This window comes from Morone saxatilis, unplaced genomic scaffold, assembly GCF_004916995.1.
Source record: "Morone saxatilis isolate NCDOM2014 unplaced genomic scaffold, NCSU_SB_2.0 Contig4, whole genome shotgun sequence".
Lineage (NCBI taxonomy): Eukaryota > Metazoa > Chordata > Actinopteri > Moronidae > Morone > Morone saxatilis.
Genome location: NW_023339984.1, coordinates 8,073,911 through 8,101,851, shown reverse-complemented (window position 1 = coordinate 8,101,851; position 27,941 = coordinate 8,073,911). Strand labels below are relative to the sequence as shown.

The 27,941-nt window shown below is 42.1% G+C and overlaps 1 protein-coding gene across 20 annotated transcripts in view; it reads left to right on the top strand.

The window, feature by feature from the left end:
* LOC118337894 (receptor-type tyrosine-protein phosphatase delta) overlaps nt 1-27,941 on the top strand; it is a gene marked incomplete at its 5' end in the record, with an annotated part of 344,600 nt that overhangs the window by 253,162 nt on the left and 63,497 nt on the right. For all 20 annotated transcript variants that reach the window (XM_035675051.1, XM_035675039.1, XM_035675038.1 and 17 more), the window contains 2 exon segments: nt 24,744-24,889; nt 26,833-26,974. In XM_035675051.1, the coding sequence (XP_035530944.1) occupies nt 24,744-24,889; nt 26,833-26,974 (288 nt within the window).

Sequence of the window (27,941 nt, the reverse complement as noted above, 5' to 3'; positions counted from 1 at the left end):
AGAGTTGCTTGCTCCTGCGACAGACCAACTTTACTAAAAATTGCCGAATCTAAAATTCATAGATCTGACATGGTTTGACCATGTTTGATCTCACGCTACATAAGAGTCTACATGTCATGGTACACAGCCTACACAGGTCCGCCTCCACCGGTCACCCGCAGCCTGAAAAGAACAGCATCCTTGCAGAACCGAAGCAGGCAGACGGCTCAGCATGGCTAGCCGGCAGTACAGTGTGTCTTCAAGCTCACCACCACTTTGATAGCCGGGGAGCCTCGTGGTTACGGAAGCCGAAGACTACCCGCAGAGCATCAATCACTGAGGGATCAAGAGCTCTGGGCTTAAGCAAGATGGATGACAAGGGATAAGAGCCGTTCTTGCAGCTAATGATAGGCTCACTGTATTCAGCTTGATTTTCCACGGAGCCATGTAGTGGCCTCAATAAGTTCAAACTGCATGAATGGCAACACTGGCCGACTGTGATCTTAATGGATTTTGATTTGTCTGTTTGAGCAGCGCGTGGATTGGAGCTTTGGTGTTGTGTGTGGGCTAAGTAAGATACTTCATTCCTTTGTATAGGCACTTAGGCTAATTCAAAGTAATCAGACTATGATAAATGGTGCGCGGGTGTAAGAAGTCTAAAGTATGGCTTCAGGGACTGGAATTGGTCGTTACTGACTGTGTGTCTATATCAGTACGCGGCAACTAGAAGAGCGGCGTATTATGTATTGTCATTGTACTTGAAAGAAAAAGTCAGGCAGTTTGTTAAGGGTCAAGAGCTGTTACTTAAAGCTCCCTAATTGAGAGGTGCGCTAGTACAATAGCGTCCAGCCCATGTTATGCATGATCATTTTTGCTATTTCTTTACAGAACAGAGGCGCTCTGTATTGAAACAGATGATCAACACCGATCTTTAGGGAGGACTTAAAAATGTGACTGCTTATTAACTGCGGCGTATTATAATTGGTGGCTCGCACCAACAGCTGTGGAAGAAACAATCGGTTTATTCTAGTTCCGACCCGTTTGCTCTGTGTGGTTTGCTGCGCGCGTTTCTCTCCCTCTCGCCCCTCCGCGCGCTCTCCTCGCTCCGTCTCCTCCCACTGCCAACGTGACAGCCGCTCGCTCCCCCCCCCGACGCGCCCGGCCGCGCGCCCCGCGCCCCCCCGTCGTCGGACCCTCGCTCATCCTCTCTCTGCGCGCCGAGAACCGCGCGGCCGCGGCCGCCCGCCGCGCCCCCGCACGCTCGATCGCGCACCAGACACCCCTACCCTCCGGTGCGGCGCCTCCAGCTTCTCCCTCCTCACTCTGGCTCGGTCGCTCCGCGCGCGCGCGTCGCTCTCGCTGGCGCCCGTAAGACTGGATCACAGAAACATGTCGCACCCCCGGCGCCTACATCCCAAACACCAGGCAGCGTCCGCGAAAGCCCAGACACGCTGCGCTTCGTTGCGTCCACCACCCTCCCCTCTCCTCCTCTCTCCCTTTTTCCCGGGGTCCCCGCCCCGCGCTCCTCTCTTCCCCTTCTCCATCTGGCCTGGCGCGCGTACTCCGCGCGCGCCCCTGGCTCTCGGCGCCTGCCTGCGCGCTCCGTCGCGCCCATCCGCCGCCACTCTGCACGCATCAGGGAGGGCCTGACTCACAGGGTCTGTGCAGCCAGCGCCACCCGAGGCCTGCGACGACAGCCGGGTGCGGTGGGGTGCGAAAGGCGCGTTGTCCACATGCAAGAGGCGCGGGACCCACGCTGCGGTGGGTGCTGCCGCTGCGCTTGTCGTCCTGCGCCTCGGACGCTCAAAGTAAGTGGACCGGTTGGGTTTCATGTGGCTCAAGTGTTGTGTTCTGCTGGGTTGGGGGCGGGTGGCAAGGGGTGGAATTGGTTTTTGTTTTTTTACACTAAAACTCATCAGACACCTAAATACTTCCTGTGACACGTGCAAATCTAATAGTTATAATATCATGAAACTTTTGTCATGCAAACACACTATTACATACTATACATACATATATATACGTAAATTAATACATATATGATAGTATACATCCGTATATATACGTATACAGTGACAACATATATAACTATAATACTATATAAGTACGGTAGTACACTATTAAACACACACACACGCAGCACACAGACATGAATTCAAATACAAAATTCGAATTCAGTAAAGCTTTAGAAAAATTTTTTATTATTGGTAGGTAGACTACAGATATATCGTTATGGTAATTGATATTAAATGATAAAGTCGCGCCTCTACTTTAAAAAGTGTGTTTGCTCATTGTTACTTCACTTGGATGTTTGACCTTCCCTGTGCAGAATAATGTATGGTGCAGTTTGATGCCTGGAAGGGTGTTATTAAGTTAACCTGCTGGGGGGGGGGGGGGGGGTGGTTCTCACTGCTCACCTTAAGTTTAAGACGTACATATGTACATATGAAATTATTTTGTGACTAGTTTCGAAGCCAATTTTTGATCCAATGTGGTCCAACTTACACGGTGTTTGAAAACTTTAAGTCTCCAGTGCACACACATGGTAAAAATGATAAATTATTCATAGGTATCATAGGTAATTGAACTTTTTTGGAGGTAAAACCTAAATGATAAACATATTATTCCAAGTAGATTTTTTTTTAAATATCTGAATCTTAAATTTACAAAATAAAACAAAAAGGTCTGCAAATAATAAAATCAAACCCTTCAAAATCCAGTATCATGTAATCTCTTGATATTGATATTGATCCCTCCCTCACACACACCAATATTTCATATCTCACCAGACTATCAAAATGTGTTCAAGTCCATATTTTCCAACTACCTTTCTTTCTGCCGCAAAAAAAAAACAAAAAACGATCATGTGAACCAGAAATGCTCAGCCCTCAGCCAAGAATCTCATGATGAGAAGTCATTGGAATTGAGTTACTTGACATCAGACACCTGCCCATTGATGTGTGACAACAGTTTTCAAACCTCATTGAGCTCTGGTCCTGCACCACAGCATCCCACCCTCTCTCTTTTTTTTACACTAAGATCCATGAATCATTAGCTTCTGGAGTCACAGAGGGATGAATAAAAGTTTTATGGCTCCCTTTGCACCGACTGAAATCCCCTCAGTTCAGCTGAATATCTCTGAATGAAGGGATCATTCACCCAAGGTCATATACAACAGAGCCACGCAAAGTGAAATTGATGGGTAAGATTTTCAACTTTGTGCTTGAGAAATGTTCCCTGCAATCCGCTCAAATGTGTTTTATTTTTCTTCACTGCCTCTCGCCACATATGTCTCACAGCGGGGAAGAGGCAAATGGAGAAATGTTTTCTCCGTTTATCCTCCCGTTTTATGTGCAGTTCCAGGATTTATTGACACAATTTAATTACGGGACCTTCCCAAAACGGCATTAACAGTCGATAAACGTTACCATCGAGGGGGCTCTTTAGTAGCTATCTTTTCAGAAACTCCCATCGTCCACAGTCTAGAGTGAATTTACATATCAGCATTTGATGGAAAAAAAACACTATTGCCAAAATCTTCCCTCAGACAACAAACTTCCACTCTCTCGTGTCCAGACATTCCACAGTCACCATCGTGCACGAATGTAACAGAGACCTGCACAAGTGCAGCTAGCAACCCCCAAATCTTGACGCCTCTGTGCTCACCATCCCCCCCAAAATCCTCCCCATTTATTTCCTTCCTTTAGCTGTCTGGCTGTGAGCAGCTGCTGCTACCCCATACCCTACTTAGACAGCTGTGCTGGGTCATCATTTCAAAGCCAAAACAAACTTATCGTGAAGTAGCCACAGTGGCTGGCTGTTAATGACTGACGGGGTGTGTGGGAGTCAGGGAGGTCACAGGGATGAGGTGCGTGTACTTTCTGCAACCGAGGTAAGAGGGCAAGTGTCTGTTCATAGGAAGAACCACTTCAGGCAGCACATATTAGCCCTGGGATTTATATTTGCTCCATTCTGTTCCTGCACTGCCCCATCTCCCACATGCACGTGTTTGTTCCTCCCTTTCCTCAACTCCCCTCTATTGTTTTTCTTCATAATCGCTCTCTTGCCAATTTTATCCTCATTTCTTATTTGGGCTTTTTCTTTCTACAATTTTTTTTTTTTGTCTGCATCTTTGTTTTCTCTCCACTCTCTCCCCTTGCTGTTTAGAGGCAGTGCAATAGCCCCTTCCAGCGACTGAGAAGCTCCTTAATTTCTGCACATGCATAAACCAGCCCAGACACTCTGGGGCTCTCTCCCCATCTGCGGTGTGCACTGAGGACCAAAAAAGACCTCCATTCAATTTAGTCTGCTCCAGACTAACCCTCAGCACCATAAATCCGACTGCATTTCCGAAGGGAAAGCTGCCCTCTGTTGGTGCTTGCATCCGTTTGGGTGTGAGCTAGCCTCCGGCTGTGGACACGGTCGAGTATATGAGACATGCAAGAGCAGAAAATGGCTGAGTCGGCCTGCTCAACAGATGGCATGATCCTCTGAGCCAGTCCTGCTCGCCACCCAACACAGTGGACACCGCAGCCCCCTCTCAAGAAAAATGGCAATCAGGCCCCCTGATAAACACACATTGCTGTTAATGTGTTAGTGGGAGTGCAATAAAATGTGTTCTTCCTGCAAATGTTTCCAATGAGAAATGTATGTAGCTGGGAAGAACATGATGGATTCAAAATGATCTCTTGTGTAGCCATGTTTCTTTGTTTGGTCTGTTGGTTTGTTATTGTTTTGTCTTTGGCCTTCTCCCTCTCTGTTGCTCTCTCCCGTTTTCTCCTTCACCCCCAGTCCCCCTCGCTCTTCAAAATGCAGCCCAATTAATTTGTGTGGCAAATTGGGCTTGGCAATAGCTTGAAAGAAGGGCATAATTGTCCCCGGTGAGCCAAAGGGACAGAGCACAGGAGAGAGGAAGAGCAGGGAGGCAACAAACAATTCCTAGCGGTAATGCAAAAAAGGAAGCATCAGAGAGGATGAGAGGAAAGTTGGATACATTTAACATCTCCACCTGGGCAGGGATGAAAACTTTGGTGTGGGCATCAGCGCTAAATAACCTGGCTGTCCATCAATTGGCGGATTGTATCGTGAGGCGGGAGCAGAAAGAAACCTGGTTTTAGAAGTCAGAATGCATCTTAATGTTTCCCCATGGATTCACATTATGATTGAGTTACAGTATACACACAGCGACCTGAACTAAAAATTGCTGACTGTTTTAGGATTTTTTTCCTCAATGATTGAAAATATGCTGAGCTACATCTTTATGGAATACCTGCTTACAAAACACCCACACATTTTCTACCCAGCATTACCCCATGCTGTGTTGGACCATGTCAAACCCTGAGCCTAATAGTGTTTTAATTGATTCTTCCCATTGCTGGTTGATGGCATGGTGAGTCCCAGCGAGCCAGCACGCTTCTCTTTAACACGTCAAATGAGTATTGACAGATCTCCCCTAGCCTCTCTAAACATTAAGATGTTAACAGCCAAACCTCATCTCTCTCACTTAGGCTTATTTTACAGCCAACCACATACACAGAAGCATGCGCACACATGCACTCATGCACTACATCCACAAGCATCAAATGCATGTGAAATCCTTTTGAGCCAGCAATCAAAGGTGAACCACATGGGACGAAAAACAGCAAATTGTCTATCGATGCGACACTTCTTTAAAGCCATTGCAGTGTCAAAGAAGCAAGATGGGGCAAAATTACTCACATTTTACCAAAACGCAGTCACGTTTTAATGTCTGTTAAATAATCAGAGGAGAGGGACCGAGTTAAAATTGGACTCATGCGCTGTTTTTGTGCAAGGAACCAGTTTCCCATATGTTCACTATAAGTTACACATTTATGGTCCAAGAGCATCTACTGCTCTATGAGGAGTAATTTGTTTAGCTATACTGCGGTAACCATCCAAACAGCATCTGCCAGTGTCATTTCTAGTAATTTGTGGGTGGAATGCAGATGATCATAACTATGATTTGTAGTGGTGTTTGTATATCTGCTGGAACATACAAAAAAGCCAGGGAGATTCATGTTGGGATGGACACGTATACCTAAGCATGCACACACACAAAGAGACATAATATCATTCCTATGAAAACGAAAACGTGGTCTTACAGTGTAATACAAGCTAAATCATTGATACATACAGTGGAGGAGCCTCAGATATATGCACACATACCTCCTAAACAGGATCACCTTGTAGCAAGTCCGAAAGCTAATGATACTCTTTTCCCCAAATGACATCAGGCTGTAATATGTGTGTTTTATGCATGCCTGGCCTAATATGAATTATTGTAAAATAGTGTTGTATTTGCATATGAGCTTCCGGGCTGTACTGAAATTAGCATTTTTACAACAGCTCAAATTAAATCCCTCTGCTTAATTTGCCTGCATGCTAATTTGATTTAAATTGAGTCTATTCCATTCCCTTTTACACTCATAGCCACACAGCGCTAACATACAAACCACGCACGCACACTAATTCAAGCACACACACACACACACACGTATGAATGCACAGTATGTACTCTTAAGAGCTGCAGCCCACATTCACTACCCCCCCTACACACACACACACACACTGCCTGGTACACATTGAATTAGACACGCAAATAAACACACACACACACACACACACACACACACACGGCTTACATGTTTATGTATCCACATAAAATGACATTAAATCCAGAAGAAAACAGAACCTTGTAGCCGGTTTTGATCCAACTTTAAATCACTGTAATTCCCCCAGTCTACCGCCTCGTTCATCATCCTGCCGGACACTGCTCAAGTGGAAATCTCATTGTTGGCTCCACTCGTTCATTTCAAAACATGTCTTAGTAGGCTACAGTACATTTTTAAAAACGGCATCAACATCTACGAGAGGAGAGAGAAAGCATCATGTTCACACTTCAAATAAATGTGGTGAAAACACCTTCGCCGAGAGTGCCAGCACTTAATTACCATCTAGTTGTTTGGATGAAGACCTTGTGACAAGACTGGGAATCTGAGATAAAACAATGTTATCAGGGCCTTGCAAGATGCTTCTTGCTCGCAGGTTGAACTAAATGAGTAAGAAGTCATTATCATTTTCTTTGGCTGAAAATGCTTGTACCAACTCCTTGTCAACAATGTGCGGTGCAATTATGTTCAAAGGTTGTATCAGGCCCATTATTAACTCCATGAATGCCGATTTCTTTGGCAACTATGCCCAAGTGTATTATTTAAGGCCATTAGCCTCATCTATAGATTGCAGTCATTTTGCCTTGCACTTAGACCACAGAAACACACAAAAGCCATGCAATTTTCACCACACTCCTGACCCTCCCACTCCCAAGAAAGATAATCACACACAATATCGAGATGTTTTACAGGCAAAGATGCAGGTAATTAAAGGCTAGCCCTCTGCCACTAATGCTATATCTAAGTGCACTTATGTCTCCAAGAAACATTGACTTGAAAATGGTGGGGCAATTTAACCATGCTGTACCATTCATATCTCGGAATGGGAATATTGACAGAACAAAAGCACCGTAACGCAAATTGTAAATCCATTGGAGTGGCAATCAACAAACACCCAGAAACTCTTTCTCGATATCCATATATTTGAATACCTCTACATGAAATGACTGGGTCTATCATACTGTGAAACTGTATGGATTTCTGTCAACCTGGCACCTCCTTATCTGTCCTTCAAGTGTTTAAGGTGCCAGAAAAACAATAGAGGACCATGTTAACGCAGTGCACCAGACTAGGTCTCTACACTTACACAGTCTCTTTCTCTCACACAAAGGGTACCTTGTAGCATGCCTTTGAAGCTGGGATCAGCCGGTGCAGCTGAGCACAATGCCAGCTGTTTTGCATCTGCTGGGCTTACACTTGGCATGATTCTGGCCTTGCTGGCATATGTACTAAATCTGATCACCCTTCATACGCTATGCCAGTGAACTGTATAACAATGCAGGTGTTTCATGACATTGCCCCAGTGACAGTGCAATTAATAGATTGATGCTGTAGCAGCAGTAATGGGATTACTGGACCAGTCAAGTCTGAAATACATCAGCTTTGCCTGCACAGATGATGTTTTACCGCAGTGTGCAGTCAGAACAATGAAGAGCTAGAGTACATCGTCTACACATGCAGTAATCTAAGAGGGGGTGTCACACTAAAACATAGACTGGAGGGTCAAAGATGATGACAGCCTGATTTAAGATGCCTTTATGCTCATAGTACCAATGAAAAAAATGTACATTCAACTCTTTTAAATACAAAACTCAAAATGGCATCATGTTTCGGGATTATGTCCATTATGTTAAGTAGTGGAGATTGCCCGATGGTCTTATTTGCATTTGTGTGGTCTTGCAGTGCTAGCTGATTATCTCCCGACTCTGTATCGAGTCATTAAGCACTTTCTGCATACAGGTATCTCAAAATAAATGGTTGTTTAATGCAGGTCTGGCTAAAGCATGCCATTGTCTGCTTTACCTTCACGGCTTATTAATCAATTTTGCACAAGTAAAGCACACCCATGATTACAATTTCAGCCATTATTAACACATTATTAACACAACATATCTTAAGCATGTGACATTCACTAACATCTTAACACCTGCATGGCACCAGGATTTACTTGTCATTCTGTTAATTAATTATTCTCTTGAACATTCTGTAAAAGAGCCACCTGACTATTGCTGAGTGCATCACTTTGTTGGGGGGGGGGAAATCCTACCTCACTGCATTTGGGGGTTTGGAGGGAGAGAATGTGTTTTTGTGCACATTTTATAGCACATAATAGTTTGATTATAAAAGCATTTTCGAATTATCTGCCTCAGAATTCATGGGTCTATGTGTGTGTGTGTGGTCGTTCATGTGAGCTTGCGTGGGTAACACCTGGCCCTAGGCTGGAGCTTTGGTCTCACTCCAGGGGTCCTAAGAGTGCGACACATTGCATTGATCTCGGCGCAGCACATTTGTGTGCCTGTGGGGTATGTTGAGATTCTGCAGTGGGGTTAATGGTCTAAACCATTCATCTCCATGGAGTGCCTCCGGGCAATTTCTCAGTCCCTGCCAGAAAGCTTAACATCCCCACCTTCTTACCTACAGCACTCTCCAACGCTTTGACGCCGATTGGGAATCTTTATGCCCTAAGCTGCTCTTGTCAAAGTTGATTTACATTCAGTGGAGTGATGGAGTGAGTGCTCAAAGTCTGTCTTTGGAGAGCTGTCTTTCTCACCTAATACTCTCTCACACACTACATCTGTCACTATTTTCTGCCCCACCCCTTCCCCTACCCCCCACACTCTCTCACTTGTTTGTTTGCTTGCCCGCTCATTAACTCACTCTCTCGCGCACTTGTTCGCACACTCCCCAACTTGCGCTCGCTCTCTTTGGCCTCTCTGCACCACCAAGTGAGTCATGCCATTCGAGGAGCTGAGATTTATTGTGACACACAGCTTTAGTGTGGTTTATTAGTTATGGCAAATGAGAGTGAAAGCCTCCATTGGGAGGTGAAAATGCTCTCACGCCACAGCCAGACCCATAGGCTTTTCCAGTTGAAACTGAGCCAAGCCCTTGTTTCTAATGGCACGGCGCTCTAAGTGCCCATCCCATCACACCATGGAACATGGTATATGCATTCTCACATACACACACAATTACCGAAGGGTCCCTGGACATTTATGAGCTTTTTATACAGCATCCATCATAACATCCATGAACAGTCTGTTTCCCCTTAGCTTTTACAACTCCTTTTACTATACTCCCTTGGTGCCGTCTTTCATGTCATTCATCATTCTCTCATCAACTAATTAATTACCACAATCCCCTCCATCACTTGAGTCATGATGAAGGAGATTTCAAGTTAAGTATAGATAATTAATGTACAACAGAGCGGTAAGGTGACAGTGGAATCTAGAGTGGTCATTTGCGCCGAGAGACCTGGAAAACCGTCTTCTGTCCGAATCTTTAAGGCTGTCGCGAAGGCAAACACCTAAAGATCTAACACATTTCCTTACATGTGTTCGATCTCACTCAGTCATCTGTTAATCCACTCTCATCTCCCCACTTTTATTTCTCCCTCTGTCTGATAGTTAGTACAAGAGAGCAGATATAAAGGGAAGTGGGGGAAGACAGGAGAAGACTGACTGCAGACTCGATGATGTCAGGATTTATGCCTACACGGATTTCTTTAAGTACACCTTCCAAATAAGATTTTCCCACCCTCCTCCTCATGCCCCTCTGAGAAAGTGGAAAAAGAACACATGATCATAGAGCCTCAAACTTAGTCCCTTTTACTTCCTCAATATCCCTCCTGCCACTGCCTGGGTAAGACAGAAATTTCACACCGCATGATCTGTTGCCTCTCATTACACTGCGCAATTTAATTGGCTGTGCTTTCCCCCGTTGTGATTATTCAAGGAGAGGTGTCCGCGAAAAGGATAAGCTGTAGTTTTGCCATTAATTCCCACAGGGGCAGCCTTGTTTGTGTATTTGTCCAAATTATGCCAACTTCAGTGTGAGTAGAATGGGAACGCCCGGAACACATTAGTCAGTTAGCAGGTAGCAAAGTGCTACTGAAAGGCCTGGTTGAACATGACAAGACAGGATGCATGTTAAGCATTATAGCTTAGTTGCCCTAATGAAAATAAACAAATGATTTTGACTGAAATTTTTTTTTACATCAAAATGTAATTTCATTTTTCACATGTGCAACTTTACATGTATATAAAAATAAATACATTTTATTATTTACACTCCTACATATACAGTATCTGATATGTTCCTCAGGCATACAGTATAGGTGCTAGCTGTAGCAGCTACGCACAGTTGTACACATATTCATAGTCTGAGCAGTATACATGTATAAAGATAGTATTGTGCTTTCCACACACATATTGGACACCTAATGGAACCAAGAGATGGACAACATGGCATATCTGTAATAATATGCTTTCATTCTCCATTACTGCCAAAGAGCACCACTGATCAGATGGTCTGTGAAATCCACTTTGACCTATGCTAAAAATAACCATATTCCCTGATGTCTGCCTCAGTAATGTACTGTAGGTAGAGTATACAAATGACAACTTTGTTTCCAGAGAAAAGACAGTGACAGTGTTTGTTAAGACAGCTTAAAAAAATGTAGTACAAATCAAATATAGGTAAGAGTAAGGGTCAGATTGACAACAATACCTTAGGACACATAGATTAGGAGTAGGTAGATTGAAAAGAAAGTAAAACATGGGAAAGAAAATGGATAGAGATTAACAAAACAAACATAGATCAGGGATAGATGAGGTGATGGGAAAAGGGGAAGGGAAAGCTAGAATAAATTACATGGATTCGTTTTTGTTTTTCTTCATTGCTTAGTCACAACTTTTTTTCTTTTGCAAAGCTCAAAGATAATTTCCAAAAAGTAATCCTGGAGCCTACAACTTTAATCCTACATAAACGATTAGGTTCCTGACATCTTTATCTCCACCATTTTTTTTAAGGATCTGGAATTTAGTAATGAAAGTCAAAGGTAAACATATTTAAGATATTGCAGTTTGGAGTGAATTTGATCTTATTTCAAGTCTCTTGTCACACACAACTTTTGTCTAAAAAGTATCAGTCATTACATTTAAGTTAAACCAACTTCTATCAAAGCTGGAGTCAATATTTCAAAGCTATGAATTAAGTGAGTTGGTATTGTGTGTGCACAAAGGGAAGCACTTTGGCTTGTGGTACAATTGGATGGTGGTATTATTATAGCAAATGGAGGGAAGCATTATTGGGGAAAAATGAAAGAATGATGAAGGTTCATAATGTCTGCAGGGTAAAAATAAAAAAAAAAGCTGAAAATGCAATCTTGTGTTAAAAAAAATCACAATCCATTGCAACAGACAGTAGGGCAATAACCATTGAAAATAACCCAAGTTTAGGCAACTTAGTAGTAATCAATTGGTTGCATAGTGACTAAGCGATTCACAGATGCAGACGGGAGTCACAATAATAGCAAACAAAAAAGCAAAACAGAACCATGAGAGGGTATTCTTATCTCAAGATGACTGCTATCTCGTGGAAGACAGCCACTTTTGTTTTGCCATGCCTCATTGTGTGGTGTCTTTGAAATCCACAAGGGCCTGTTACACAGCATTCATTTTGTTTCATCACTCGCACAAAGGCTTGACTGACATTATTTGAGATAGTTTGTTTCAGGTACAATGAGAGTAATTATTCAGGCTGCATTGAGAACAGAGAGAGTACCAAGAGAAAGTAAGCAATATTATTGGCAATGATAGAATATTACAGCAAATTGTTAAAAGCTACACAAACAACTGCGTCTTTCTATGATTCATAGCCCCATTTAATCGCTCCTGCATCATGCAGTGCAGTGGCTTTTTGAGCTTTGCTAGTCAATTACAAAGTTGAGTGGCACTACTCATATCTTTCACATCTTCAAGGTCGAGGTTGCTGGTGGTAACAGCAACAGCAGGGAAAAAAAAACATTTCGCTTTGAGAAAGTTAAGAAGCAAAAATCAAACTCAAAGTGGCCACACAGTGACACTAAAATGTGTAGACCGCTGCCCAAAGCACCCGTGTCCCCAGAAAATCTTTCAACAACTGCAGGGCGAATGAAAGTAGTAGTTCTTTTTACTCTTTCCCTAATAAATTCAAGTACAGTAGAGCTGGTGTCCATCACTGGAAGAAGCTGTGGAGTGTGCTCTTGGTCATGCATGCAGAATAGCAAGTTCCTGTTTACTGCAGCACTGCCACTGTTCCCAGCTGCCCCCTTCTCGGAAGGCAGATCTATCCACCCGGTCATTGCTCTACATCTGTACAAGATCTGGAATTATTGATTAGGTGATAATTAAATTGTCCATCCCAGCTTGATATGGATTAATAATTGCCCACTAATGCCCTACTGACATTTTGCTGTATTGACTCGATACTGTTTGGAGCAGTGCGCCGATAATTATGACGCTTGGCATTCTTCATTTTGTCCCTAATGAGACCAATCAGAGTTGGCTCGACTTTTGCCTAAGAATTAGAAAGGAGTGAGAAGGAAGGATAGATTTTCTCTTAGGGGCCATTATTCAATGCTTTGGGCCTCATAACAGAGATAATTCCTTCTTGTACAGGAGCGTTTTTTCTTACATTCCTCATTTCTTGATGTATAATTAGTGCTTTGTCCGAATAATGATAAACTATGTTGGTCCAAATCACGTAAAGAGGACATCATTGGACAAACAACAGCACCACTAGGAGTACTATAAATACTGAGATGAGAAGGTGGCATGGGCATCGTGCCACATCACTGCTTCGACTTCCTCACTGCCATCTGTGAGTGTTCCTCCTCTGGCATTGTCACAAAGGCCTTTTGTGCATTTTTCCCCTTTGTCCCTGTTTGCTAGGTTTAATTAGGTTATTTACTTGAGCCTCACCTCCCAGTGTTTCATTATAGTGGGCATTGCAGATAGGGCTTCACACAGGGCAGGGGCAGATAAAAAGTTAGGACAAAAGATGATAAATGTCGCAAGTGGGGACCGGAATGCAATCTGGCCGCCACGATGCAGAGATGCTCTAATGGCTTCCCAGCGAGGAAGGGGGAAGGCACTGTCGAGATGGCAATGTGATAAATGGTTTCGGGATGGCTGTAAGGACTGTAGGCAAGACAAAGAAAAAGAAAAGAGTCGTGGAAGGAGGAAAAAACGAAGATGACCACAAAATGGAATCTAATTAATCTGGACTTGGTTCCCTCTGCTGACAAATTCAGTGCAGAAGAAGAAGGGGAAGGGAAATTGTTTTTTAGGGATGTGTTCAGCCCCCTCCTTCCCTCCCTACCATTCCACTTTCCTCCCAGGTTGAAAAGGGACGTATGGGTTCTGACAATAGTCCTGCACCTGTGGAATGATTAATGACAGCAGGCTCGCCTTACATGCTGCAGAGTGAAAATATCAGCTCCAAAAACACACCAAGGAGAACTCGGCTATAAACATAATTCTTCTGCTATTTACCAGCACATTACACAAATGTAGGTTTTAGAGTCCCTTTAAATAATACAATAATCATTGTGGACCTTTTTTGTTTTCACTTAAGTATATAATTCCAGTTTTTGTCTGTACTATATTCAATTCCCAAATGGTTTCACAGTTGTAAAATGTGCTACTAGCATATACAATTCATGTAAGTTACAATATAAGTACTGATATTAATGTATCATGTTGATGTGATATCCATAATCCTTACATACATCAGCATTTACTTGGCACATTAAAGTGGCCTTTGTTTTTCCTTTATGTGCTGAATTGTACTAGATTTCCTAGAATATTCATGAAGTTAACAGTCATGCTAAGTCAATGTGCCAGCTTACTATTTAACCTTTAATCCATGTGAGAGAATGGATGAAGTCATCACTTACTGAGGACCATAGTACCTTGTGGCATTTTGTGACAATGTCATTGGCTTTTTACTCTCTCTGCCTCGCCGTTTCACTACTCTGCATTAAAAGCCAATAGCCCCAGCCATTACTCACAGTTGTGCTTTTAGAATAATTCAGATAACTGTGAAACAGCACTGTAGATAGGTCTTTATAGTTTTACTGGAAATGTTCTGTCCCCCAGCTTGCAGATCTAGGATCAGAATGACACTCTCCCTTCACAAATACACAAGCACACTGTCTGAATCCACAATTAAATATATCATATGTACAGTATTTCTATTCACATGCTTATGTACATACACTTAATGCACAAAAAAAAGAGAAAACAAACTCACTCATTCACTTACCCAGTAGAATGGAGCCCATTACTGTTGGCAAACATTTGCTCTTGAGGCCGCCGCTTTTGTGTACCCTCTTGCTCTGTCAACTAAGGCTCAGTTTGGCAAAGGGTGAAAAAGACTAAGAAGAGAAGCGCAACTAACTCCATCAGTCCAAAAGGCCACATATCCGGTCCTCAACTGTTTTGTACCCTAAGGGGGCTCCCCGTCTTTAGAAATCTACCCCGTTTTCACCCGGCCTCTAAGACAACATGACACAATATTCCATTAAATCACTCGTCGGGACACATTTGGAAAAATATAGTATGCATGAACTCTGTGAGGCACTTATTTTTCATACTTCGTCACAACCAAGACTCTCATGAAGCCATCAGCAGTTATGAGTTTTAATCTCCCATTCGTGTGGTTTCTCTCATTGTCAGTTGCTTCTCAGATAGATATTCTAATTGTCATCTGTGGTTCTCTTTATTTGCTTTGACAGATTTCCAACCTGAACCAAACCAAAGTGCTGTATTTCACTGCCCCGATCATATTAATTTTAATGACCTCGAATGGGACGCAGATTTTTCCAAGGTTAAAAGAAACTATATTTTGGTTAACCACCATACAAAAGCAGGATTTCAATGGAAAACTTTGCCTATTTTCAAAATAGTTTTGGGACCATTTGTATGATACTATAACAGGTTCATGAATATAATGAGTATGAATACAACCTAAATGTTGCACAAAAGAGTATCTAGTAACACCCCCGCACTGTAAACAGACAGACACATGCACGCGCACGAGTCATCCTCTTTACACTTCTCTACTCATCTCCCGATGAATCATCCCCACATCCACACACATCAAGAAAGACGAGCCTTTCAAAAATGATCTGAAGCTCTTAATTTCACTGGATTATTTTAATTATGTCCCCTGAGGGTTGTTGTTTTTGCTCCTGGGGTGACATTGCACTGTTGGCTTCCAAGTGAAAACCCCTATCCGCTGTCTGACCCTGATACCACCCACCCTCATTTGTTTCCCATCTGTAGCTCTTCAAAGACGTCGCCACACATACGAGCTGAACTGTTTTCTTCAGGGGTTCGCAATTAAGAATTCAAAGACCTCAACTTAGATTTACTGCATGTGGTTTAGAAGGAGACATATTAATAATGTGTAGCTGACAAAAACAACCCGCTAATACACAGCTAATGTGTTATCCTGCAGTATTGCATGTCACTCATTTAATGTGAAACAAACTAATTAAAAATGAGAGTATCATTAAGAATAATCATTTAAATTTAATTTGGACAATTATATGGCATTTTGACATGTATTATAACAAATGCAGCAGCTTAGAGGCAATATTATGACCTTTTTTTATTCTTAGTAATTAATGCTTTTATGAAACTTTGAGGTTAAATCAATTTAACCAGGGAGGCAGAAAGTTACCAAATTCAATTGTCAAGTGAGAACATTATAAGCATACTGTACATACCGTGCAAGAACTGAGGCAAATCTACTGCTTCAGTCATTAAACAGTGCTGCTCTTGCAGTTAATCCCTTCCACCAAATAGTAGATAGATAACAGTAGATAATGTTGTATAAAGTGTCACTTTTCAAAATGCCTTTATGCGACTGTACTATGACGCATATGATGACACTGGGCTTCAAAGAGGAAAAGGTGTTTTTAACCTCGAAACGTTTCAATTACTCCCATTTTTCTTCCTCTCTTTTATATGCAATACTCTTCCTTCACTGCTGCATAAAATTAGTGGCCTGTGAAAGGTCACTTTGGTCTTTGAGTGACTGTTTGTGGTACCTCCCCTGCATATTCTTTGTCCCAGTAATAGGTTTTCGATAAGAGGATAGCCATGAGCCGTTTGCAGAGAAGAGGGTTATTCAGAGTAGTTTCATATTTTTTATAAATTATCCCTTTATATATTATTCCTAACATATTAGGGAAATATTTTATGAAACTGGTAGAAAGTGAAAGCTGGGTGTGCATTAATTGTGGGCAAATTAGAATTGAAGCCTATTTATGTTTACCAAAACGCCTGGTTTAGGTGTAACATGGTTTGCTGAACTTAGGAACATTCTCAGGAAATCTGAGCTGCTGAAAGGAAGCCAGTTGTCATCTTGCAGGATTTCTGGAGCATGAGCTAGTTTGGCTGTAAGCGCCTGAGAAAACACAGTGCAGGGAATGTGTCACCTCTTATGGCCTGACGACTGGCATCCATCGGAAATGGCTTGGCACTACTTATCCATAAAATTACAGTCTGTTTAAATATACAATGTCGAATCCCTGGAATGATTTGCTACATAATCCATCTCTGCTCCTACGGAGACAAATATGAGGCAAGCTTTTCCGCTCTGTGGTTGAGGGCAAAGACAATTATGTGAAGTTTATGCTATAAAGAAATAGGACAGGCCCAAGCATAGTGTAATTCTCTTTTGAATAGAGCCTGTCAAATATGTTGCCTATTTGATTTTCCATTCCACTTTTGCTACCCGTATCTTTTGATTTCTGGTAAATGTAGTGGAAAGGCAGTGGCTTTGCAGATTGTCATCTGTACGTGCTGTCATGTTGATATTTATCAACCTCACACAAAATGTATGTCACATGTGTGGGAGAAGCATCAGAATCATATGCAATCATGTTCTCTTATTATCTGTTTGTCATTACATTGGCAGTAAGCTGACATGGCTGAAGAATGTTTATCACTTTTGCCATTTCTAACATCTTTTCAAGTCTATGCAGCCCCAGTATGATAACTTTTGGCCATTTTGCTGCAGCACTGCCATTTAATGAATCGTTCCATTGCCTAGTGGATAACAGAATGAACGAATGGCTTTCTGTGTTAGTGGCTGCCACTGCCTATCCTATCAGATAATTAACTTTTTGCAAATAGACTGCGCTGACTACCAAACAGAGTAAGCCTTCACAATTAGAATTACTTATCTATGTTCTCTCTTTTTTCCAGACGTTGGAGGAAAAACAAACAAAACAAACAAGACAAACAAATCTAAATTTCATACTTCTTGCTTGACTGTTTTTTCCTCTAATGGTCACACACGAATTGTCCCCAGATTTATGTGTTCACACACAAATGAACAAGTAATGAATGAGGGGAGATGAAAATGAAGTCTTATTGAAATTGAAGCCTCTGTATTATTCTGCATCCGCGTTTGACAACCTCAGCCCAGATGTTCAGAATTTCCAACAGGAGGGTCTAGTGTTTTCCACCTCCTTCCCCCTCCTCCTCTTCAGTCTTTTTTTTTTCGTTTTTCTTTCCTCTGGTTGATGGTCTTGCACCAACAGTGGCGCAATTCAATATTTATATGTTTCCTTCTGTTTGGTTTCCACCGCAAAGGGAGGTGGGCTTTCATGTGTCTGATTTGCCACAGCAGCAATTCAGTTCCAGCTTTTAAAACGTTGGGGGCCGTTTGAACAAAGCCATCTGTTTGAGTGGGCCGTTTTATTAAGTGACAAACTGGATCCCTCTACCTCGCTAATGTGTCCCGTGGGACATGGCGGTAGCTTGTGTGTGTAGCTGGTAGAGAGACATACACAGGAGAAAAGAGAGAGGTAGAGAGGGTACAAGATTTCCTCTGCAAACATTGTAATATGCCACAGCAGAGACTACATCGCTGATGTAGCCGTCATTGCATAACTGAAAGGTTTTTTGCCTTTATGAATGTACAATGATAATTGAGTAAGGGAGCCTTTCAGCTTCCATCTTATCCCATGAAACACAGACCAAGAAGCTCAGCACTGCTCCATAAATAACCCTTTATATTTATTTCATGGAACCTTCCAGAATTTTCTTTTGTCCCACACCCCCCAATTTATTGATGTCATTCTCCCATTTGCAATGTTGGCTCCATCCAAGGAGAATATTCTAACACCCATGAGAGCGTGTGTCTGCGCACATGTGCATGATAGGTTGTGCCTGTGCACCTCTGGAGAACCCCCGTAGAATCTGTCAGTGCATTGAATATGGGACAAGAGCATTAGCCATTCTTTTAGAAGCCGTTGCTGTTGTCTGTGCTAAAGTGCCCTAACTCCTGGCTATAGCCAGAAGCTCAGACCTTGCATAGCAATGCCACTGAGCATGAGTAATATAAACTTACTGGGGTTCAGAAAGTCCCATTGGCATATGATTTTTGCAACCTTAGTCATTGGGCTGAATATTTGGCAAGGAGAATACACTGGTGAGTTGTGTATTACAGTGCATGCTGTAGGTTTTCTGCCTTTGAAGCCGTGCTGTAAGTGATGATATGCATTTATTTATTCACTGGAGGCTCTGGGCGGCTTATGAGCCAAATAAGAGACCCTGACCCTATCACAAAATGGACCTGCAGCCCTAGTATCCATATGCAGTCTCAATATTAATATGTCATTAAGCTGCATTCTTGTATATTCTATTGAATTAGTTTTACATAATGACTGTTATGAATTTTGCTTAGAGAGCACATTTGAGCACTTGGGAGGGGGTGAGGGGGGCGTGTAGGAGAAGGGTTGTATTATGAACTTCATTATGTGTGACAAGCAGCACAATATTGATGGAGGAGCGGGTCCCCATCATTGCACTGCATTAAAACCTCTGCAGTGAATTAATGTACTATTCCTGATCCAGTAATTAACAATCATTCGGGGGCCATATCCCTTTTCAAGTAATCACTAATTGCAATAAGAATTTCAGTTTCCATTTAAGGCAAGATTACCGATGAGCATGCAATGCAAATCAGCCAACAGTTCTAATTAAGCTCCAATTCCTTTTCTTTATTTCTGCCTAGACCCTTTGTGAGCACATACAATGTGGAGTTTGTTTCCTCTGCATTACAAAAGACACATTTTTATCATAATGCTGCAGATAGAGAGCTGTGTAGTGCCCCAAGTAAATGGTTTATGCTTGTGTTTGTTCCATTGATTAGTATGTGTGGTTTATCTTCCCTCTCCTTTTTCACTTTTTTTTTTGCATTGTTTAGCTCTGTGTTTGTGTGTCTGCATTACTACAGTATGTTTTCTTCTGGGCATGGGGTCATATATTTCCGAACGCTGTATAGACAGTTAATTAATCCATAGAGGGTGTTGCTTTATAAACCACAAATATGCTACTGCATTCACAGTCACAAACAAATCCCTCCCTCTCCACTTGCAATGGACTTTGAGAATACTTAAAGGATTACATAAAGTCAAATGTCCAAGGCACATATACTACATGCATCACTTTTACTCTCTCCCGACATTAGCTACCCGTTTCAGTCCAATTTGCACTACTTGCTGCCATTGTGACAATTCATCAATATCGCAGAACTGAAATGCTGCTTAAAGCTTAAAGATGTCGAATGAGGTTAATGGCATCTTTAAATGCTCCTTTCTTCCACCCGTATGTCCAAATGGAGCAGGGTATTTGCAGACTGCCACCCAATGTGTTAGGATTAATTATCGCCCTTCACAACCCCACCTCACCCTGCAAGTTAAAGATTCAGAGAGGAAATGGCCCTTTTCATGCAAATGAAATTGAATATGTCAGTCAGTATAATTGTGAAAACCGAGCCGTCTTGGACTGGTGTCTCTGCCGAATAGAGGTTCCAACTGAAAGTGGGTTTATTAATGTTCTTCTCTCCACTCTTTGATTCATGCTCTTTAATGGCTTGGCAGATCAAACTCTAGTCTATGGTGGAATCCTGATGACTTGAAATGTTTTGGCCATTGTGAATGAAACCCCGACTCTGATCTATTCGAGAAATGTATTTAAATGCAATGTTTGGCTGTGAGTTAAGCCAATATCAAACAAACTTGTAATGAATGCAGATCCGCAAGACGCTCGGAGTTCAGCATGACGATAGAAAAATATGATGTCATTAGCCCCAGTCCTCAGTCACACAGTCCACTCAATTTATAGTCTGGCCCTGCAACAGGTACTTAAAGTTCACTCTACCCCGCAGAGCAGAAGCTTTTAATTAACTGCTGATTCAACCCAACAAATGAAACAGGGAACGTAATATATGCAAGGTCAATTTAGTTACACAGTCTTTTAAAAAGTTTCACTTTCTGTATCATTTCAGGATTTTGTTAAAATGTCCTGTTCTTTTTACTGACCATTCTATTTAAGAATGAGCTTTTCCCAACTTTCAATTAGTTTTCAATTAAGAAGCCCATTCCCATTTGAGTTTTTGGTTAATCAGGGAGAAGGTCAAGCACCCTTTAGCCTACCTTTTGTCCGACATCCAGCTTCTCTTCCGTTCTGACCACAGCACCTTTTGCGTAGTGCGGCAAAGCATATCAGTTTCCCTATTCCCGCTATAATAGAGGTGTGCTTGGAGGTTTAATGTTGTTTTGTTTTTTTTGTTTTTCAGTTCACTACCAGACCTAAAACATTTTTGGTATGATATGACACAATACTCTGGTTATGGTCTTAATCCTAAATGTATACATCTACTGTGAGTTAACAGTTTAATCGTTAATCAAGGTTAATCATAGGTCACTGACATTTTTGTGGGATACAATAAAAAAAGATCAAGTGCAACGTGACTGCTCCAGTGTGGTAATGGCATTTTAGGATAATCACCTAAAACGACATGATTTATTGATTACTGACCACTTTATTTAAATGGTTGTTATAAAAATCCTCGGAATGGGCCAAAATGTTGTAAAAAGATAGTATACAGTAGCAGCAAGAGTAACATTTCTTTTTCTACATTTGTACCACCCACATTGTTGAATGCTTCCAATTTCCATTTATGTCTATCCATTAAAAAATATATACTTCTAGTCATGTAACAGTCTGCCCCCTCAGCCCTGTGGACATGGGTGTTCTCAAGAACAGTTAAGGCTTTCAGTCAGCCACCAAATTATTAACATGGCATTGATCCATGAAAAATAGAGCAAGGGGATGCTATGAAGAGCTTCTTCCTTTCCAGCGGCAGCGAACAGGAACAAGGTTACATAATGGCCTCAAGGGAGAGTAGGCACAGGCCCATGTCACCAACCTTTTAGCTTGTGACAGGCTTTACACTTCTCATTTGTTTGCCGGCGACAGCTTAGCACTGGATTAACAGGTGCCTAGCCACGGTATTAATTCATGTAGATCATGGTTACCTCTCAAAGGAGATGCCAACACACAGCAGAGGTAGCTGGGGCTTTTACTGGATGGTAGTGCTTTCTACTGAGATTTATTTTATAAGAAAAAAATGAATGAGGCAGGTGAACAATTGACAGATACATCTTTCCACTTTATGGTAGCTTTTGTGTTGTAATGGATGCTGTAACGCTCATTGAAAAATCAGGGTTCTATGGTAAAAGGTTTCTTTGTGGCGCATGAGTTTGCACAATGTTTGTTCATAGACCATATCTTTTGGTTGCTGTCAAGGTGCTAGTCATGGCATTGTTGAGAGAAAACTGAGGTTTCAATCAGCCTCTGTCTACCTGAAGCTGTACAAGGAGTCTACCAAAATGGATGTTTGTCAGCGGCAGACCTAAAATGGGGGTATGATGGTGATATCAGCGGCCATGTCTGTGAAAACACCATTACCTCCATGTCACGCCTCAATCACTCCCCATTGTGCGCTGACTCTCCCCCCACCTTCTTTTCCTCACCTCCAGTGCTGATCTTCGGTACATGTCCTAGCAGTCTATCACAGCTGGCGTAGGGAGACGCACCGAGCCGTAATGGATGGCCCTGGAGCGAAAAACAGCCCCAATAGCATATCAATTACCCATCAGCACCCTCTTGGCTGGATACCAATGTGCACCACACCCCAGCCAAGTCAATGAGATAAGGTGCAAATGCAGATATAATGGTGCTTTTTGCCGCGTACAAATTACACAGTGTCAACTCTGCTGCCCACCTGTCGGATCTGTCAGCCTGTGAATGAGAGAGAGATTCTAAAAAGTGTGTAGGTGTGGGTTTGTTAATGTCTGCGTGTACGCAACACCATGTGTATGTCATGAGGCAATCAGGTGATTTCCCAGACTCATTTGCCCAGTGGAAGCCCAGCTGCTTGCCTGTTTATCTGTTCGCCCTTTTGATTGCTGACCACACATCTTATGTCACCTCTCCACGAATCCTGCAGGTTAATTTGTCCCTCACTCGCAGTGCCGCCGCCGCTGCTGCTGGGCAGTACAATCTGAGAGGGGAAATCAGTTTGCTCACAGGCACACGAACAAGCACAATCACACATTCTCACACACACAGATGAGGTGATTCAGATGGTTGGCATTACTGCAGCTGTGTGGCCCCTAATGGCCTGCTGAAGTGATTGATAAAAGGCAAACAGTTGCTCCGCAGGGGGACAGATGGAGCTACACCTCCCACTAAAGCTGGCACTCAAGCTCCAGAGGAAAATCTCCGAGGAGGCCTGACTTAGCACTATGACATTATTGCTATTGAAATTAGACTTGATCATCATGATAAAGCTGGAATGTAAATCTCACAATCAAAATCTCATCAGGGAGAGACGGGTTCCTTTGATTACTTATCACTTTCATGTGATTTTTCAGCGGTTGTAATAGAAACGTCAGCTCGGGAGCAGAAACTGATTGTCTGGGTGGGGGGGGGAAAAAGGCAAAACAGAACTCAGTTCATGGAATTGAAAGTAAACAGAATTGTTGGAATGGCTGACAAAGTCTGAATTATACTGGGGAATGATTTTACTTGACAAACTGTAATTCTAAAAATCAAACTGCAGGAACAGGGCTGCAGCTCCCTTCACTATTAGAGGCTGAGTAAATGCTATTTTACAGTGTTGTAAAACTGCCACAGTAGATGGGAACGTCTATGCCATGTCCACACAAAGCAAACACTGTTCCACTATTCTCTCACCTCCACTCGCCTGCATTTTTAACATTTTTATCCTGATTGCCTTTACACTTGACTTGTTGTGCTGAATTGAGGGACCAATTAGGAGCAACAGAATGCTCACATCACTGATCAGAGCATTGCGAGAACCTTATCAGGTGCGTGTCTCATTTGCACACAACTACCGTTCCAATTGGTGGTTTTCTAGAGATTTGTGTTGTCTGTTGCTGAACCGATAGACAAGCTTCTGTTTCTCTGCAACTGTTGAAAAATGTTACAAGAGACAACGGATAGCCACATGATTTATGTCCAGTAGAAAAACACGTAAATAGTGCCATGGGGATTACAGTATGTTGAATGACATGTAAAGCACCAGTTCACAGACAATCATCCTTTCACACAAATTAGAAATTGCAGATGATCAATACAAGACTTTTCCTTCCTTTAAGAACCCCCTCCGCTATTAAAAATGAGTCACTTACTAGCAACTTAAACATCTCATTACATATTACAATTTCAGTAAGAAATTCCCTTCATAGCTTTCTTCGTAGGCTGTGCTGTGAACAGTTTCTGTACCCTAATACACATTGACAAAATTTGACAGTATCGGATAGTGACCACAATAACACTTTTTACCGTCACAGAAGGAAGAGGCAATCATTTTTTTCTTTCTTTTTTATTTACAGAAGTTACTCAACACAAATGCTACTCTTTTTCAGTCTAAATAACTGACATCCAAACCCAAATGGCTTGCCATATTTCAGAAAAAATAAAACATAAGTGTATTATCTTTTATTTCCAGCCTCCAGTGACTGATCTTAACCCGTTCTTTTGTTTCCCACAAAAAGTGTCCTTTTATCAAAGAATTCCTCCCTAAAACTCCCTAAAAAGTCAGCTATCCATCAAAGAGATTATGTAGAAATACTAAAAGAGTCAAGATAAAATGCTTTATGCATTCTGCTCCCGAGACCTCTGTCCTTATTGATCTCAACAACTGATCATCTGTTTCCACTTGCACAGTAAAGTCAGTAGAATGTCTTGTCTTGACCTCCAAAGACAATCCTCTTAATGGCCACATGCTGAAATCTGCAACTTTGTTACTTTCTAGTGTGTGCCACTTGATAAGAGAGATTAATTGCTCTGTCTGCGACGCTTCGTATGCTCACTAACTATTTGTGTTATCTTTTATTCTGTTTCTGTCTTTCTCCAGCACCACCAAAGTTTTTAAGAACCCCCAATGACCAAACAGGCGTGCAAGGAGGGGTGGCATCCTTCATCTGCCAAGCTACAGGAGATCCACGGCCGAAGATTGTGTGGAACAAGAAGGGGAAGAAAGTCAGCAACCAGAGATTTGAGGTATTAGGTCTATTGTTCTGATGTAAAATGCTCGACAAAATTGGAATGCTTCTGCACTGCTTTTGCACTGCTTTTGGCTCTGCTCACACAATCCATTGCACCCCACTCGCTTGCTTTTCGCCCTGACTTGCCACCACGCATTAGCAGGCTCTAATAATCATGCTGGCCAGGCCTTTAAACATGCTTGCGTTTTAATGAGGAAGTATACAAAAGATCTGGGGACAGATTTGTAATTAAATAAAAGACAAAAAGCAAAGTAATTGGATAGAAGAAAAAACTACTTGTGGTGTGACCCAGATACCTACATTAGCATCATGCCACATTTGCCAGCTTTATGTAAAGTGAAAGGGGCAGCAGCGCTTTCACTTCGAAATATCCTTTTGCTTTGTGGCATCTTTATCTAAATGCATGTCCTATCCTCCTTATTTTGGCTGAAGCTTTGATTTCTGGTCAGCTTTAATCTGCGGCTCAATACCCATGAGAAATAACACATCATTGCAGAACACTGATAAGATTTCTATTAATTTCTGTGTCAGTCCTCGGGACTATCATGGTGTCACTTTTTTTTTTTTTTTTCCTAGATGCCATATTTGCTTGCTAGTGCACAGCAGCAATGGCTTAACGGAGCTCGGAGACCTCTTCCCACCTCTTCTTTGCGTCTCATAACCACAGAAATCTAATCTTATCAGAGTTCATCGCGTTTGCATTGCACGTTGTGCTGAATGCTAACACACTAGTTTTCATTCCCTGGTTGCCTCACAGGGCTTGCTGGCTGCCACCATTCCGTGCCCATTCAATCATGCGCTGCCGCCTCATCCTCTAACAAAAACCCATTTCCTTTTAGAAGTCTAACAACTTCCTTTCTCATTTGTTATTTTGGCTTTGACCAAGAAAGGAGGCTGTTTCTTTACCATCATCTGCTGAAAGCTTGAATGCCACCACCGCTGTACCGCTTGGCCAATGAAACGTTGAAGTGTTTTATTAACTAACACATGCAGATATATTGTAAACTCTAAAAATGTTCGTAGGCCTCTGTATGTTTGTGTGTGTGTGCGTGTATGTGCGTGCGTGCGCGCGCGCGTGTGTGTGTGAAGTCGAGGTCTCAGGCCTATTTTTATTGAAATCTACCTCTATGCTTAAAAAAGATTGAGTTATGACACAGGGCTTTCTAAAATCAGTGAGTATACAACATGTAGCATGCAAAAAATAGCTGAATAAGCTACAACAAACACCTGTTTGTGAGCATTTTATGTGTCGTTCGTCTAATACAGTCGGTCCTGTCTTTTGTACCACTATCTCACCTCATGGTACAACTGTCCGTAACCGTTTATCAAGCCACTTATAACTGTTTGTGCTTGTTTCTGTCCCATTGACACAATCCAGTGTGATGCATTTCTTAAGGGATAGAATGTTAACTTTAAGAGTGGGACACATTCAGATTTAAAATTCACTCAATAACCCGATATCGAAAATGTTCTGACCAAGGTAACTTTCCCCATTCTTAAAGTTAGTCAGCCGCATCGATTATTTTACCGATTACTGCATAAGTTAAATTATACATCAGATCTAGCTCATTTACTAGAAGACAGCATGTCTGAACACATAGCAAATTAATCTAGTACATACCCACAACAAAAACGCTAAACTACTTATATTCTCAGTCTACATATTATCTCTAAGCATTTTAATACTGCACAGATCCTGAAGTTACTTTTTGTACATGTACAGTACATAACCACAATACACACAAAATCACTTGGCTTGAATGTAAGGTAGGCAGCAGCTTTTGTTTCTGTCATAGGAAGCACATTGTGTCAATCACCATCAGTGTTGTTAGCCAAATGTCTTCGACAGTGTTGTTGATTTTTTGTCTGCGGAAGGTTCCTCACCCATTGTGAACCAAAAAATCTCCTTTAACATTATCGTGTCTCTCGCACCTGCAGGTGATTGAGTTCGACGACGGCTCTGGTTCAGTGCTAAGAATTCAGCCATTGCGCACGCCCCGAGATGAAGCCATATATGAATGCGTCGCCTCCAACAGTGTTGGAGAGACGAGCGCTACCACCAGACTCACTGTTTTACGTGGTAGGTCCTTCTCAACAGCCCCAAAAGAAAAAAAACACACACGACTAACATGCCTTTTTTCTCCCAGCTAACCCAGGTAAGCTTGAACTCACTTGTTTTATGTCTGTCCTGTCCTCTTTCTTTGTTTCTGTTTTTGTCTCGCTGCACAGTCAGACCCAATTAGGGACTCTGGTTACACTCACGTTGTGTATTCTAACTTGATAAGATTTAGTCCATTAGCCATTTAGCCAAGTAAGTTTCCGTTTCTAAGTGACTTAAGTCATTTGCATACAGATTCCTGACACAATAATTAAGATGCCAGTTAAATTATGCAAATATCCATCCATTCCTAGCCTGCGGTGGTTTAATGGAAAAGCTCAGCAATAATTTTCAAATCAGTCATTTTTCATCTCTGCACTTCAGCTTTGATATCCGTTTGACCGTGTAGAAATCACGGCAAGTATTCTCGTATGATTAACAAGCATGTATTGTTTATCTGGTAGTATTCCCTGCTCAGGTTGCCTCAATGCCAGTATCTTTCAGCAACCAGCGACTGTTAATAGCCAGTGCTCCTCTACACAAACATGTGTGACAAACCAGGTGGAAAAGGTCAGCCACTTTGTTTACATCCTGTGAGCAGCGAGGATAAAAGTCAGATGACAAATATCAAGTTGGTTGACAGTGCCTTTTTCATAATAAGCACAAAATTTTATCTTGATTACACAAAACATTCCATTCAAAGGCAAATATGTGGTGGCCCTGAGCTCAAAAGGCTGCGTAATATCTCTCTAAAACATGACTTGTTTGCCTGTGAATGGAGAAAATGGCTTTAGAAAAAGCCTTGGGCTGCTTGAATGAGGTGTGCTCTATTATGTGCCACAATTACACAACATGGCAAATGAGTCCCTATTGAGAGGGGTGCTTCCATCCTATAGAAAAAAAAGCTGGCTCTACGAAAGACTGGAGCCCCCCCCCCCGCGCGCTTCTT